The 16,247-nt window shown below is 43.2% G+C and overlaps 1 protein-coding gene across 2 annotated transcripts in view; it reads left to right on the top strand.

Annotated features, from left to right (window-relative positions):
• Positions 1-14,506, top strand: part of LYL1 (LYL1 basic helix-loop-helix family member) — a 31,521-nt gene extending 17,015 nt beyond the window's left edge. For both annotated transcript variants that reach the window (XM_042455281.1, XM_042455282.1), the window contains exons 2-4: positions 3,189-3,622; positions 11,579-11,670; positions 13,164-14,506. In XM_042455281.1, coding sequence (XP_042311215.1) covers positions 3,189-3,622; positions 11,579-11,670; positions 13,164-13,510 — 873 coding nt within the window. In that variant the 3' untranslated portion in view covers positions 13,511-14,506. The remainder of the gene's footprint in view (positions 1-3,188; positions 3,623-11,578; positions 11,671-13,163) is intronic.
• The last annotated feature ends 1,741 nt before the right edge of the window (positions 14,507-16,247 follow it).

Raw genomic sequence — 16,247 nt, 5'->3', positions numbered from 1 at the left:
AGACAGAGGGACAGAGTTGGCATCTGGGCTTGTTGCTTGGCCCACACTCTACCTTTGTGTCTCTGTTATGCAGCCTTTTGCAAACGATGTTCTTGTTGTTGTGTGCCTTCAGGTTGTTCCCAATGTATGGCAACCCTAAGACAACCCTATCATGGGGTTTTCTTGGCAAGTTTCCATTTGACCCTGGGTGGTTGTTATTTGCACTTGTTGGGTCTTGATTCTGGCGTTTTTCAGGACTGGTATACAAACTTTGTTTATTTCCAGTCTTTCTTCTTTCCTGTTGAAGTTGTCTAGGTGTTTGTGGATTTCAATGGCTTCCCTGTGCATTCTGGCCTGATAGTTGTTGGCATGGTCCAGAATTTCAATGTTTTCAAATAGCAGTTTATGCCTCGTATGGTTTACAATGTGTTCTGCTACTGGTGATTTTACTGGCTGACCCAGCCTGAAGTGTCTCCTGTGTTCCTTGATTCGTGTTTGGTAGCTGCGATTGGTGGTCCCTATGTAGACTTGTCCACAGCTGCATCTTGCCTACATTCTGATGTTGCTTGTGACTGTTCCTGCCAAAGAGGGACATCTCTACCCACAATTCTTTGAGAGGATATTTTAGTGTAAAGGATGCTTGATGTGAGCTCCTCCATAAGCCCCTTTCCATCAGAAAGCTGGAAGAAATATATTGTCTATTGGGTTGTGTCTTTTTTTTTTAAATTAAAATATTTACATTCCACTTTTAAGATTTTCAACAGTGTGAAGATCTCAAGGAATAACTTTAAACAATTATACACAATTCAAAACTATTCCATAGAATAAAATGGGGGGGGGGGAGAGGAAAACACTCCTAACAAACCAGTGACTGCTGAAGCTCAACAGCTTGGATGGAGAGCCAAGATTAACTTGAGGGTGAAATGCGGCCAAGGCCAGCACTAAGAAACCCACCCAGGGAAAGCAGTCTGTCACCCAGGTGCCTCGGCAGAGAGGACCATTGGGTTTGGTCCTGATTTTTATTATAGGACTTCACTACATTTGTATTATAGGACTTGGATACAGAAAATGGATGTTGAAGTTTAGTGTTGATCTCTGTGTATCAGTCAAAGGACTTCTGCTTTAAAGTCAAGTCATAGGTCTCAATCACAAAATGTATTATAAATTTATAAAACAGTCAGTGAGTATGCTACAACAAAATCCACAAAAGAGCAATACCTTTATTGGCCAAGCAAAATGCACAAAATAACATCATGCAAACTTTCAAAGCTCCACTGCTCAGTGGGTTTGCTATATGCATGTTTATAATTTTTTTTACTGTAGACATTATGAGACCACATGGTGTAGTGTTTTGAGTGCGGGACTGCAACTCTGGAGACTAGGGTTCAAATCCCCACTTGGCCATGGAAACCCACTAGTTGACCTTGGGCAAGTCATACACTCTCTGATTCAGAGAAAGAAAAACCTTCTCTGAACAAATCACCCCTCTGAACAAATCTTTGTCAAGAAAAACCCTTTGTTAGCTTCACCTTAGGGTCACCATACATCAGAAATGACTTAAAGCCACACAACAACAACAGATTATCAGACTGCCAGACATAGGGCAGGATATAAATATTTTAATTAATAAACTAAACATAACATGCACTGTATTATACCAACTTATACACCTTTCCACTCATTGTAGAAGTATCCAGTGTCTCACTGCACAATAACTCCCCACATGTACAATCACAGATGTTCCACAGAACATCTCTGATGCGAATTGATGCACTGCCTCTTCTAGGCCGGGATCTTGGCTATGGGGTATTACCCATATTGCTGGGCTCCGGGTAGGACACCCACTACTTAATCTAGGTTTAGGAAAATTATGGTATTAGCTCAAAAGAGAAATATAGTTTGACTGGGGTAACAATGGTTTTAGGATCACACAGATATGCTGAGTCTGAATCACACAGAGTTCCAGGGGCAGGTTTCCAAACGGGAATTGTATTTTATTAGTGGATTTAAGCAACACACATACAGTTCACGCATGCACACAAGAGCTAGCAAAGTCAAAGATGGGAAAGGTGAATAGACATGAGGCTTTGCTGATGGTAATACTTGCTTGACATAGATCTTGAGTCCAATGACAGAGAAATCTGGAACAGAAGAGACTCAATAGCTGTTGCAGAACAGGGGTTAGCTGGCATATTGAAGGCCTTAGTTTAGTAAACTGACAGAATGTCTGTATGCTACTAGTTTTAGTCCAAAGACTGGCAGTTTTGCTAGCTGTATATATAACCCAGATAGTGTCTTGGGGGCCAAAAACCAAGGTTTGAAAAGGTTAAATCTCTTTTAGAATGGTTCTCAGGTAGGGAAAGAATGGTCCGAAATTGGATTGAATGCAATGGGTGATTGGTGTGAATACCTCAGACAAAAGGGCTCACCAGCTCTCAGGTCCTTTATGTGCTTCTGGTCCCATTCCTTAGCCATAATCCCTTCACCCTCTCCAGGCTTAAGTGAATCATGATGGAAATTCCACTGAAGGCAGGTCCCCTACAACCTCTTCTTTGCTAGCTCCTATGTGCAGGGACCCAAATCTGCCATGGATTCCAGGCTTCTGCAGTGGGGTCATGCTCAGGTCACCCTTACCAATTTTATTAACTTTATATTAAACAGGAAGGGTGAACGGGGGCTAAATCTTGGGGTAACAGTGGTCAAGTCATGAAAGTGAATTTGGCCTGTGGACTGATTCAGATTCAGGTTAATAGTTGGTGACAGATGCTGTTCTTGGTAGAATTTCTCAAGGGGTTTTTCCCATTTTGCTTCTGACAATGGACAAATAACCTTTTATCTGTGGTGATGCTACACTTTTGCTCTTCCTGACTCTTAGTATGTATTTATACTATGCAGTTATAACAGTTTGAGACAGCCATGGCTCCATCTTATGGAATCCCAAAGTTTGTAATTTGGGAAGGTACTTGGAATTCTCTGTTAGAGAACTCTTGTAGTTCACAGGACTACAATGGAGTTCTCTAGCACAATGTCCAAGTACCTCACCAAACTACGAATCCCATGGTTCTGTAGGCTGGGACCACAACAATTAAAGAGACGTCAAATGGTTGTAACTGTGCCTCACAGATTCATGTTTCCCATCTTGCATTCCCTGGTATATGAAATAGAATTTGTATTTTCAGGTTCTCACCATCCTTCTGTTCTCCCCACAGATGAGAAGCAGTGCCAAAATGATGGAGAAGCTGAAGAGCCCCCAGCCACCTGTTGATCCTGAGCACCAAGAGCCTCTCCCACCTTCTTCCCCTGCACCCCTCTGCTCCCCAGCGAGTGGGGAAGAGGAGGTAGAGGCCACCCCACCCTCTAACTCTAGCCCCATCTCATCTTCCCCTCAAGCCAAAGGGAGCCCTCCCTCTGAGACTTCTCCAGCACCTCTACCGCCCAACATTCCTGTCATCAGTCTGGGCTACAGCAAGCCTCCCAACCATGCCGAGGTGCCCACCACCCAACTCACTGCACTGCACCCCATTCCCAGCTTCTTGCAACTCTCAGCAATGCCACCAGGTCCTCCTCCACCTCCTCTGACTCTCGCTGGAGTAAGAAGTCCTCTTTTGACCCCACCGTATCAGCCTCTTCCATTCCTCAACAGGTAAGTCCTGAGAGAGGATGGCTTGATTTGGGCAGTGGGTGGGAATGAGAAGAAATGCTGAAGGATCTGTTTTCGTGACCTGCCAGCACTAACACTAGAAGGAAGTGTTCTCATTGGTTGGCCCTTCAGAAATTGGTGGACATTGCTGCCCAAAAGCAGTAATGGATTCTGGGAGCCAAAGTCCAACCGCCATGGATTCTGAGAGTCAAAATCCAACCACTTTTAGAAGGCCAAAGGTTGAGAAACCCTAAACAATTTTTTGTTTTCTAAGATAGTTACACCTTTGGAAAAGGCAACTTTTCCAAACAGGATTCTAGTTTCCAAACAAGAGTTATAGATCTCCGTTGGTGATAGCAAGCTCAACTAACAACACAGCCTTTCTGAGGATTCCTGCTTTCTTTGGCGTTTAGGTTGCCACAGGTCTTCAGAGTCTCATAATGTCAGCTTCTGGGTTTGTGTGTTGGGAGGTCGGCTTAGGAGCGGGGTGGAAAAAAAGGAGGACACAGATTCAGATTTTTAAAAATGCTTAAGCTATGTTTTATTTGTGCACAAATGGAACTTTAGAAATCATTACAGGTTGAGTCTCCTTTATCCAAAATGCTTGGGACCAGAGGTGTTTTGGATTTCAGATTTTTTATTTTTATTTGGATTTTGGTATACTGGTATTTTCATAAGGAGATATCATGGAGATGGGACCCAAGTCTAAACACAAAATTCATTTATGTTTCATACACACCTTATGCAGATAGCCTGAACTTAATTTTATACAATATTTTTAATAACTGTTTGCATGGACCAAAGTTTGCGTACACTGAACCACCAGAAAGCAAAGGTGTCATTATCTCAGCCACCCATGAAAAAGATTATATTTTGGGGAATATTTCAGATTTTGGCATTCTGGATAAGGAAGACTCAAACTGAACATAAATCAAAAAGAACTACATCTCACCAGAGTATTTGATCAGACTGTTTAGCTAGAGACCCGTGGGCTTCCTCAGCTGGCTATCAAGATGGACAACTTCAAATTCTCCAACTCTGCCTTGTTGTTGTTGTTGTTGTGTACCTTCAAGTTGTTTCCAACTTATGGCAACCCTTATCACAGCCAATATTTGTTCAAAGTTGTCATTGCCTTCCCCTGAGGCTGAGAGTATATGACTTGGCCAAGGTGGGTTTCATGGGTGAGCTGGGAATTGAACCCTTGGCTCTGCCTTCTTATCTTATGGTTCTTTATTTAAGGACTCCAGATAGGGCAGAGTTTGCTGTATTTGTTGTTGTGGTTCTTGGAGTTTTTAAAAATATAGAAATTATGTTTCTGTTGTCCTGGACTATTTTCTGGCAATTCCTGGCACCAGCTGCAACACTGTATTGCCACTGCATAGTGGGTTTCATTTTAATTCCAAGATATGTCAAAACAATATGTTCCCTTTTTTTCTTCTCTTTCGTTTTCTTTTCTTTTCTTTTTTAAATAAAGCATTATAGTGCTATAGTGCATCAGTTCACTAGTGAAATGGCATTTACCCACTATAGCTGGATAGTGCTTTTTTAAAAATAAAAATAAAAAAGAGAAAATTTGCTCTTCGAACAGTGGACCTACTTCAGCAAACCATGTCATGCTCTAGTACAAGTTTAATAAATGCCACCAACAGGCCCCCTCCCATTAATGGAATGAGTAAATTTGGAGGTGATAACAACTGGCAATCCTTAGCAAAACCCACAGAGCTATATTATGAGAATTCACACTTCTTTAGCCCCATCTGAAAGACACCTGTGTCAGACCTGGGCTGGACAGCCCTTCAGACCATGGATTCTCTTCTGTAACAGAGAGCCCAGATCATGGATAGGTTACATAATTGGATGATGAACTCCAGAATCCCCCATCCAGCAAGGTCAGCAGTCATTCACGTTGGTGGACTTGGTGGGCTGGTGGACTTGGTGGGCTTCCATCCCAAGCTCTATAATTTTCCCATTTGCTGTAGGGCACATGGGAGACAAGCCATCCTACCTGGGAGTCATGGACTAGAACTTATGGACCCTGGTGGACTCTGGTAGAGACATGCAATAGCATTTGGAAATGAAGGGGCAGAGTTTGGGGGCTTAGGAGTGGAGTCTACTGGGCAAGAGTTGAAGCAATAGATTTAGGAGTAGACACAATTCTAGATCAGTGTTGCTCAAAGTTGGGGATCGGGTCCAAATTATACATAATTATGGGTGGTCACGGTAGGAGACAAAGAGGGATAATAGGAAAGTCAGATCAAATATGTCATATTGGATATGTAAGGTGTAAAATGTTAAGTTAATGCATAAACCCAATTGGCCCTCCATATTTGCAGCTTTGACTTTTGAGAATTTGATTTGCAGTTTTGATTAATATGTTCTTTCTAGCAATATCAAGGTCCTCCAGTGCAACTCTGCCAGAAGTTGACCATAGAGTTGTGTTGGAGAACCTAGAGGTTCTTAAACAAAGCACTTCTCTTGGCATTTGTAGGTCCTCCAGCATGATTCCATGATCAACTTCTGGCAGATGTTGACCATAGAGTTCTACTGGAGGACCTGGTGATTCCTAGAGAGGTGGTCTTTCAAGTAAAAAGTTTTTTTATTTGCTTTTTTCCCCACATTCATGGGGGTCCTCCACTCCTAACCCCAGCAAATTAGAGGGACCAGTGTAAGCATAAAATTAAAAATTGTAAGGTCAATAATTCACAATATTGAAATACCTTTAGAGTTGTGATTTTCTTTTCACTCATTTTAGTACTGGATAAAATGGATGGAAAGAAAAGTAGATTAACAGATAGAGGCCGAAGGAATGAAAGAAATGAAAGCCATTACAAGAAAAATAATAAAAACCTATACTCTGAAGGTGGGAAGTATTATCATCGCAATTGTGGCTAAATAACTATGTACTGAATTTGTATTTGGCATGTTAAACTTTTTAAATATTTGAAACCAATAAGGAAAGAAAGAAACTAAAGTTGGTCCTCTACATCTGTGGCTTTGACTTTTGAGGATTTGATTATTCATGGATTTGATTAATATGTTCTCTCTAGGAATATCTAGGTTCTCCAGTGTGACTCTTCTGGAAGCTGATTGTAGAGTCATGCTGGAGGGCCTAAACAAAACACTTCTCTAGGAATCTCTAGGTCCTCCAGAGCAATTCTATGGTCAACCTCTGGCCGATCACTTTCACAGGAGTCCTGCATGCATAACCCCAGTGAATGTGCAGGCCCCACTGTATTGAACCCAATGGTCATAAATTAGAGCCATTCCCTGGCATATTGGAAAACAATTGTCGCTTGTATCAGTTAGCTTGAAAACCACTGCCTTGGATAAAGCCAATAAAAAAAATTGGCACCCCATTGAACTCAGGCAGAGGCAGCCTGTGACCCCATGTCAGTGGAGTGGTGAATCCACAGTGAATGTCACTTTGGACTCTGGAGGAGCTATCCAAGGGGCTGAATATCACCAGTGTTTCTTCAGCACTTTAGACAGCTCTTTCAATGTTCAGCCTGCAACCTGGCACAGGTTCATTGCTCCATCTTTGGCACTTTGCAACAGAGATTCTACTCTTCATTCATAGAAAAGATCACAGGAGGAACTAGGGTAAAACTCCCCAATATCAGGTCAAAGCCTGAGTCTTAATAACCTCAGCTGCATTCACACTCCTGAAGGAATTTGGTTTGACACCGCTTTGACTGCCATGGCTCAATGCTGTGGAATTCTGGGAACTGCAGTTTGTTGTGGCATCCAGCTCTAGGAACGTAGCCAGATGTACTTTCTCTGTTGCTCTCACCATCCACCAGCCAGTAAATGGTGATGTTGTGGGGGCTGTAACAACTAAAACAGTGGGGAAATTGCATTGTATCAGGGCCCAGTTTGCCCTCAGATCCTGCCATGGGCTGCATTCTCCAGGGCAAGCCTGAATACCTCTGTTTTCCTTTCAAAATGGCCACAGGGAGTGATATTGTGCCACTTCCCCCTTTCCAATTTGAAAATACAGAACAAAATGAAGGTCTTTGAGGAGAGTAAGGGTTCAGTGGTGCCTGTGGGAATGTTGGAGGTGGTAGTGTATGTGCACATGTTTTTACACATTTGGTGGGCTTTGTATGTGATTTGGGGCAAAAATAGCTTGAAAATGGCCAAAGAAATTTAATATATAATGCATTTTATGTTGCTAAAGTGGCAAACTGACATGCACTTTATAAAGGGTATTAAGATCACATATTTTCGGTTTTTCCCATTTTGGGTCTCTTGTGGCTTCAACATTTCCGCAACTTTTACGCTTCTACTCCTGCTTCCTGATTTTATTCAAGCCAACAACAGTGACAGCAGCAACAACATTGGGAGAAGGGGTGATTAAATGTAATGTAATTATAGCTATCATTATTTGGGTGGAGGGCGGGAAGGCTATTTTTAGATTTTAAAAAACGTGTTCTGGAAATAAAACGACTTCAAGGGGGAAACACAGACACACAAACTGTGCTACCAAAGGACTGGTGTGGCTGTTGTTTTCATTTTCAAACCCCACCAATCTAGCTTAAATGAAGGTGGACCAATACGCTGTGTAAGAAATGAATTTTTAAAAATTGGCATGAAGGCTACTACTAGTCGAGACGTGGCAAACAAACTCCTGAAAATCTGATCCTAGGCTGCACCCATACTGCAGAAATAATCTGCCCTGATACCATTTTAACAGCCATGGCTTAAGGATATGGAATTCTGGGAATGGTTGTTGGTTGTTAAAAACATAAACACCATATAAAAATACAGTCGACCCTTCTTATACACGGATGTTTTATACATGGTTTCAAGCTCCACGGTTTGAAAATGTTCCAAAAAAGTATAAATTTCAAATATCAAACCTTGATTTTCCATTTTTTATAAGGGAGGCCATTTTGCTAGGTCATTATATTTAATGGGACTTGAGCATCCACGGATTTTGTTATCCACGGGGGATCTTGGAACCAAACCCCAGGGTAAAACGAGGGCCCACTGTATACAATAAATTAAAAAAGTATAACATCAGTTTAAAAACATGCATATTAAGAAACAACCAGTAATAATGTAAAAACATGTTAATCTAAAAACCATCTGGCTAGACCTGCTGGAAGAGACTGTTTGAAATGCAGATGGAATATCCAGCCATCAAATCGCTTCTGGCATGTCAATCCACAATTTTGGGCGGCTAAAGAAAAAGTCTTCCAGTTAACAGTTGCCAGCCTGGTCCTGGCTGACTGAAGCCAATGTCCCTCAGAGGACCTGAGTGTCTTCTTCAGGACAAGTGGCTCAATAATGCAGCCGTCATGTTTGGAAGTGGTGCATGGTGTGGGAAGGAGAGGGAGAATATGGCCAGGTAGAGCCCAGGGGTGTAGCTATGAGGGGACAAAATAAGGGCATCGTTCGTCCCCAAAATAATTCTACCTTTCCTGTGGATTTTTCCTTCACTCTTCAAACATCTAGCATCATTTTTTTTAGTCAAATTGATGAAACGATTTAGCTCTGAATAGACACACTATTCAAGCCGTGATCAAACCTACCCATTTCAATTTAATCCGCTTCGCGTTCACATTCAGCAATGAATTGATTCCACGTGGAGTCACCTCAGAGGGGTGACCATGCCACAGGAACCGAATCAAATAAACAGCAGGTTCACACTTGCACTGAATCAATTCATTTCAAAAAGAAGCAGGGAATGTCATGGATCTGGAAGAACTGGTTTAAATGGGTTTAGTACAGCACCCCCTTTAGCAAACTGCGCCAGAAATTTGGTGCAAGTGTGAACAAGGGCCATTTAAATCAGTTCAGATTGATTTGAAAACCGGTTTATTATGTAGTGGGAAGCTTCCCTTGGGTTTCCCTTGTCCCAGTTTGTATTTTGCTTTGCTGGGCAATCCCAAAGCTTTGCCCTGACATCTAGTGGCAGAAGCTGGGACTGTCAGGCAAACTAGAGTGCTGGATGGTGATTTAGTACAAAACCCACAAAATAGTGATACCTTTCTTGGACCAAGCAGGTTACACAACTGAGGCATGCTATTTTGAACTCAAAAGGGAGACGCACTTCATTCTACACACCTTTCCAAACAACGCATCTAGGAGTATCTGTGTTGGCCATATAACAATGTACGTATCATCCAAAACCCACAAAATAGTGACACTTTTATTGGATCAACCATAATGCACATTATACCTGTTGCACGCTTTATAAGCTCCACCAGCTTCTTTATAAAGGAAAAGTGTTAAAAATCATACAGGAGAAAGAAGGAAAATAAAATTGATGATGTTAATCATAGCCCTGCATCTGGCCAAGATGTTGTAGTTGTTGCCCCTCCACCTTTTGGCCACCTGCATGAATACACTTCCATAAGATCTGAGCTGAGAACAATATCTACAACATCCTGACCAAATGCAGGGCTATGATATTCCCCCTCCTGTATCATTTTTAACATCTTTGCCTCAGGAAGAAACCAGTGGAGCTTCAAAAGCTTGCAATGTGTATCATGTGCATTTTGGTTGGTTCAATAAAAGTATCAATGCCTTGTGGATTTTGGATGATACTGTATGCCTCCAAATGTTCACTTTGCTTAGGTCTTTCCTGCCTTTCCTAGTGTTCTCTCTAGGAATCTCTAGGTCCTTGACTGCGACTTTTGGTTAAAGTTGACCATAGAGTTGTGCTGGAGGACTTAAGTATTCCTAAAGAGAACATATTAATAAAATCCATGAATAATCAAAGCCACAAAAGTCAGCCGTAAACATGGAGGGATGAGTATATATGGGTTTAATGGCCCCCCCTCCATTTTCTGTTTTTTAAAAAATTTTTTTGTTAAAATGTATGTCTAAATGTTTTGAGCTTGAAAGCTAAAATAGAACATACCAAAACCAAATTCCATGTGTTTTGCCACACTCTAGTTTTGAGCCAACTGAGGTTGGGGTGATGGGTGTGCATCACTGTGTTGGATGGGGTGAAGGGGACAGTGGCACACATGACATATCCAATGAAGCTCAAGGAATGTGACTGAAGGAGGAAGAAAGAATCAAATGAAATCCTGTCCATGAACTGGGTAGCTGAATCCCATGTATGTGGCTGTGGAGTGGGTGGGAAGCAAATATCACTATCATACAACCATACTTGTTTTGGGGCTGCTAGAAGAAAGTTATAGCGTGGAAAAATGATTTGGTGGGACTACCATTTCCAAACATCCTTTACTGGTCATCCTTGTTGGGGTACTCTTGCAACGCAATAAAATACAATGGACTCTTGGTATCCAGTGTGGTTTGGTTCCAGGACCACCCATGGATGCCAAAATCCATGGATGCTCAAGTCCCATTAAATGCAATAGCATCATAAAATGGTGTCCCTTATATTAAATAACAAGATCAAGGTTTGCTTTTTGGAATTTGTATATTTTTGGTATATTTTCAAGCTGTGGGTGGTTGAATCTGTGGATAAAGAATCTGTGGATACAGAGGGATTACTGTAATTTTTTTCAAGCTCAGAAAAAGGTTGTGGGGGAAGCACCCCTTTACTCACGTATACAGGCCTCAATATATGCCATGAAATTTGTTGTTGTGTGCCTTCAAGTTGTTTCCAACTTATGGCAGCCCTAAGGGGAACCTATCATGAGGTTTTCTTGGCAGGATTTGTTCAGGGGAGGTTTGCCATTGCCTTTCTGAGGCAGAGAGATGTAATACTTGTCCAAGACCACCCAGTGGGTTTACACAGCCGAGCTGGGAATTGAAGGCAGCTCCTCAGAGTTCTAGTCTAACACTCCAACCACTATACCATGCTGGTTCTTTGCCATGAAATAAGACCCCCTATTCCCCAGTTCTCTGAAAAGCATAGCAAGAATATATTTGGTCTGATTCTCTGACCTGGTCTGTTTGGCCAGTCGAACACAACTGATCAACAGACAGATTTAATGGGCATACTTTTCAATGGGTGTCTCTGCTCTTCTCTCCTTCTAGCATCTACATTAGCAGCTCTGGACCATTCGGCTTCTTCCCTAACAATCGCCTCAAGCGCAGGCCAAGCCCTTATGAACAGGACATTACTGAGGGTGAGTGACTGTAAGGGAAAGAGTCTAGTACTTCAAGCCCAGGCTGGAGAAAAAGCTGCCCATTTGATGGAAGTGGGACTGAGTCTGAGCAGAGTGACTTCCCCAAGACTGCACACACCAGCTCAGCTGAGTTGGTACAGACCTAGGATTGCTGCTGGGTGACTATGCCATTCTTAGGTCCTAAGATTTCAAGGTCCAAACCTGAGATCTAAGGATGACCCCCTTATGATGTCACTGGGAGAAGGCTCTAGAGATGTCATAAAGCAAGATACCTTAAGCATTAACTACAGTTGCACACAATATGCCATTCAAATTAAAAATACCAAGTCTTAACAAGTGAGAAATGAACACATAGACATACACACTGATGCACATTTTTCAAGACAGCATCCTCACTCTGAGATTCCCCCGCTTACTCTAAGGACTAGATAAAAGTCATGGTGACCAGATGTCATAACCACAAAGGAGAACAAAGCAGTGCAAAATGTAGGGCATTGAAAAATGAAAGCTTAAACTACTTATATAAAAATAAATTCATTGTATAGGATTTCTGTACAGCTGTATTACATTTGCTGTATTTGTACACAGCTGTATTTTTCTTCTGGACCTATCTTTGTTAAAATGCTTTGTTAGGTTGCAATATACTTGTAGAACTCTGAGCAAGGCAAATGCTTAAAACTGTACTTTATTAGCAACAAACCCTTGACCGACTTCATATTTAAATTATTCCCTTCATTTGTCCATTGAACTGAAATTAAAGGGGGGAAATCCTTTCAACATTTTCATTGTGTCCTCAAGCAGCCTATAGCTTAACATGTTTGCTGTCTTTTTCCCCTCCAAGAAATAAACATGCTCTGGGTGTGAGTCTTGCTGTCTGCTGCTCTGAGAGAAAAAGTACTGTACAGTCTGCCCTTCTCTTACACGGGGGATCCGTTCCAGACCTCCCCGCATAAGAGAAAATACGCGGATGCTCAAGCCTCATTCAAACAAATGGGTCTTGTGCCCGTGGCAGCGTGGCGGTGGCGTGTGGGGCACACACCACAGAAAGTGCACCCCATTCATGTGAATGGGATGCACCGCCGCTTGCACTCCGCACGTTCCCGCGCAGCTTTGAACATATGCTCAAAGCTGCATATAACGCACCCGTGTATAACACAGGCACACTGTAGAAGGATTCATCCTATCCCCCTATTTGCAGCAAGGACAGGCTGCTAAGTAGACCAGTTTCTTGAAGGGAAACAGCAAACTTGGTGCTACTCAATGGTTTTCTTAGGCATGCTCAAAATGGAGGACATTTTGGAATTCCTCCTGGACAGAAGATTACAATGTAGGACATGTCCAGGAAAAGGAGGACCTGTGGTCACCCTGAGAGAAGGGTTCAGATCTAGCCAACCTAGGCTTAGCTTTTTCATCTGCTCTATGATCAGCATTATTGACATGATCTCCTTGCCCATGCATGTTACCCACCAACTCTTCTCCACTTACCTGCCCAGGTCTTCAGCCTCAGAAGGTGGCACGCCGGGTCTTCACCAACAGCCGGGAGCGTTGGCGGCAGCAGAACGTGAACGGGGCCTTTGCCGAGCTTCGGAAACTCATCCCCACCCACCCCCCTGACAAGAAGCTGAGCAAGAATGAGATCCTCCGCTTGGCCATGAAATACATCAACTTCTTGGTCAAATTGCTGAGTGACCAAGCCAGGCTGGCTGGGGGAGGAGAGCTTCCTGATGCAGAGGCCCCTTGCAATGGGACCCCAAGGACTCCCTCGCCACCCGCACCCATAAAACTGGAGCAGGTGACGGCAGAACCTGTGACTGTGTTGGAGGCAGGAGAGCCACGGTGATGAAGAAGATCCTGTATCACCATGTGACTGTGGCCTCCAGCTTGCCTTCTTCTCCAGCTTCCCCTCCACACAGAAGCACCACCCATGGGGACTGAGCCCACACAAGGGGCCGGGATAATGCTTTGTCCAGCAAATTCCAACAAAACTGGGAACAAAAGCCATTGGGGATGGGTTGTATGATGCTAGGGGTTGCTCTTGACTTTCAGAGGTGAGGGATGGATGGTCCATGAAGGGATGGAGAGGAAGACAGCATAGTCTCTTCAGCTGCAGGTCTGCCTTCATTTCTGGTCAATGTCCCAACAGATGGAGACTTTGGGTAGAGCAGTTGAAGTGGAACTCTTAAGTCTGTGTCCCCAGCATTGCTTCTTTCTGGAATAACCTCAAGAAAAAGAGGGTGTGTGGATGGGATAGCAGGGAAAGTCTGATCAGGGGCAGCCCTACAGAGAGGCTGGTTCACAAGAGCCCTCCCTCCTATGAGAAGGAGACTTTGATATAACGGGACACCAATTTGGTTGGGAAGTGGCTCCTCTAAGCTAGTGGTTCTCAAACTTTGGTCCTCCAGATGTTTTGGACTTCAGAGAATTCCTGACTGCTGACCAAGCTAGTTGGGGCTTCTGGGAATTGAGGTCCAAAACATCTGGAGGTTTAAAGTTTGAAAACCACTGCTCTAAGCTTTCTACTCCATGTGCTTGACGTCTGGTTTGAAACATTTCCCCCATCATCGCTTTCCCCCCAGGTTCAGTCACCAGCTCTGCATGTGAATATTTCAGCCTAGATGGCAGAACAAAACACAAAGAACAGTGGCAGAGTTAAACTGTCACTCTCTCTGCACTGGATCTGGTAAGGACATATCTTTTGCTCCCAGGCTCAGTCTTGTGATATTGGGTATTGTGGTCCAGAAAACCACTAACATGTCCAAGCTGTGCTCTGCCTCCCCAAAGTGAGGACTTGTTTCTTTTGTCTGTGTTCTCAATAAAACTCCTGTGGTTTGCTAGATGCCCATTGCTTTTCTCCAACTGTTGGACAAACATGAGGGAGGGGGGTGTTTACGAAGGAAAAGTCATTTAGACATTTGGGTTTTTCAGAACAACTATGAGAATAATCTCTCTCATGCATTCCTGATTTGTTCTGCACACTATTTTTTTATTGGAACTGCATCTCTGTGAGTTCTGTTGTTCAGACGTGTCAGCACTGCGAATAAGGATGGATTTGACTATGTGGATGAATTTGAGACATGTTCAAGGCATGCAGAGTTTTATCCTGGTTCATCCTGTGTCTATTCACATTAGTTATTCAACAGCCAACAATGTGAATTTTTAAGGAAAACTCCTGGCTTAAGTAGGGGTTTTTTGGGAGCCCCTCCCAACTGAATCAGATGCATTTGAAATTCATGTGAACAACAAAAATTCAACCCATCTACCAGGATTATTTTCACCATCTGAATAACCCCTGAGTGCTAAACCACTTTAAAGTGCTAAACCACTTTAGTCTTAATGAGACTTTCTTCTTGCTCAAGATTGTGGTGACGGTTCAAACATCTGCAAAGGGGCTTTTGGAGGACACTCCAGGATTGATGGGTGCTGCTGGAGCAACTGCTGTGTCACAGCCTAGCCGTGGTGGTTGGGCTGTAGCTGGGAGCTGGTGCTCTTAGGAAGCCTTCCCTTTCCTGGAAACTGGAGGGCGGTTTGTGTTGAGTCACTATCCAAACCTGCTCCACACACCCTGGGCCTCCAGCCAAAGCCAGATGTGCCACTAGGAGATCCAGGAGGGTGGTGGTGGTGGGTTCCCCGCCTGCCTGTTATCATTGCAAAGAACGTTGCCTTTGGGTAGGGACAGGGGAGAGAAAGAGAGTTTTGGGAACAAAAAGTGCCATGCACAGAGAAACAAAAACATGTGGTGACTCTCCAGCTCTGTGTGCTACAGGGATTGTTGTACTTCATCTCTAGGAACTTTGCAGAATGATCCTCTGTCCCATGAGGCTTTTGCAGAGGATCACTGTGGTGGGAAGGAGATTAGGGTGGGTGAGTGAGGAGGAATCCCCAATCCATTGGTGTTGAAGCCAGGAGTTCCTGCTATTGATAACCTGAAACGTTTGTGTTCCGTGCCAGACATTTTAAAAGTACAATCAAGCAACGCAAGTGCAAGTGAAAACGTCTCATGACAAACTGACCAATTTAGTATGATGACCCTTACATTCTCTGTTCCAAACTCACTCTTTACAGAACTGGAGTTTGCTTCTGGGAATATCAAATGGTTCTTATTTTTAGTGCGAGAGACTGGGGACAGGAGAAGAAAGATGTGTCAGTGAAGGGCATGTAGGGAGTGTGACTGACTGGCAGCTGTACGTAGTGTTCATGTGTGTATATGTACATGTGTATGCGTGCGCGTGTGTGCTTGTGCCACAAGAAATTACAATTCCCAGAATTCCATAGCATGGAGCCGTGGCAGTTAAAGTAGTGTCAAACTGGATCATTTCTCCAGTGTGGATGCAGCTAAGAGGCAACAGAGGAGAGTAGCAGAGAGCCATTTAGTGTGCTGTCCTCTGAGCATTGTGACTTGGAGTTTATGGTGCTGTCAAATGTGTCTGTGTGTGTGTGTGTGTGCCTTCAAGTTGTCTGTCGACTTATGGTTACACCATGAATATCATAGAAGTTTCTTAGGCAAGGGGTACTCAGAGATGCAGAGCATATCTCATTAACAAATAAGCCATCATACCTCTTCCAGCTTGAATTCAGCA

Source organism: Sceloporus undulatus, chromosome 2, assembly GCF_019175285.1.
Source record: "Sceloporus undulatus isolate JIND9_A2432 ecotype Alabama chromosome 2, SceUnd_v1.1, whole genome shotgun sequence".
NCBI classification, from domain to species: domain Eukaryota; kingdom Metazoa; phylum Chordata; class Lepidosauria; order Squamata; family Phrynosomatidae; genus Sceloporus; species Sceloporus undulatus.
This window is presented reverse-complemented; position numbering and strand designations above follow the sequence as displayed.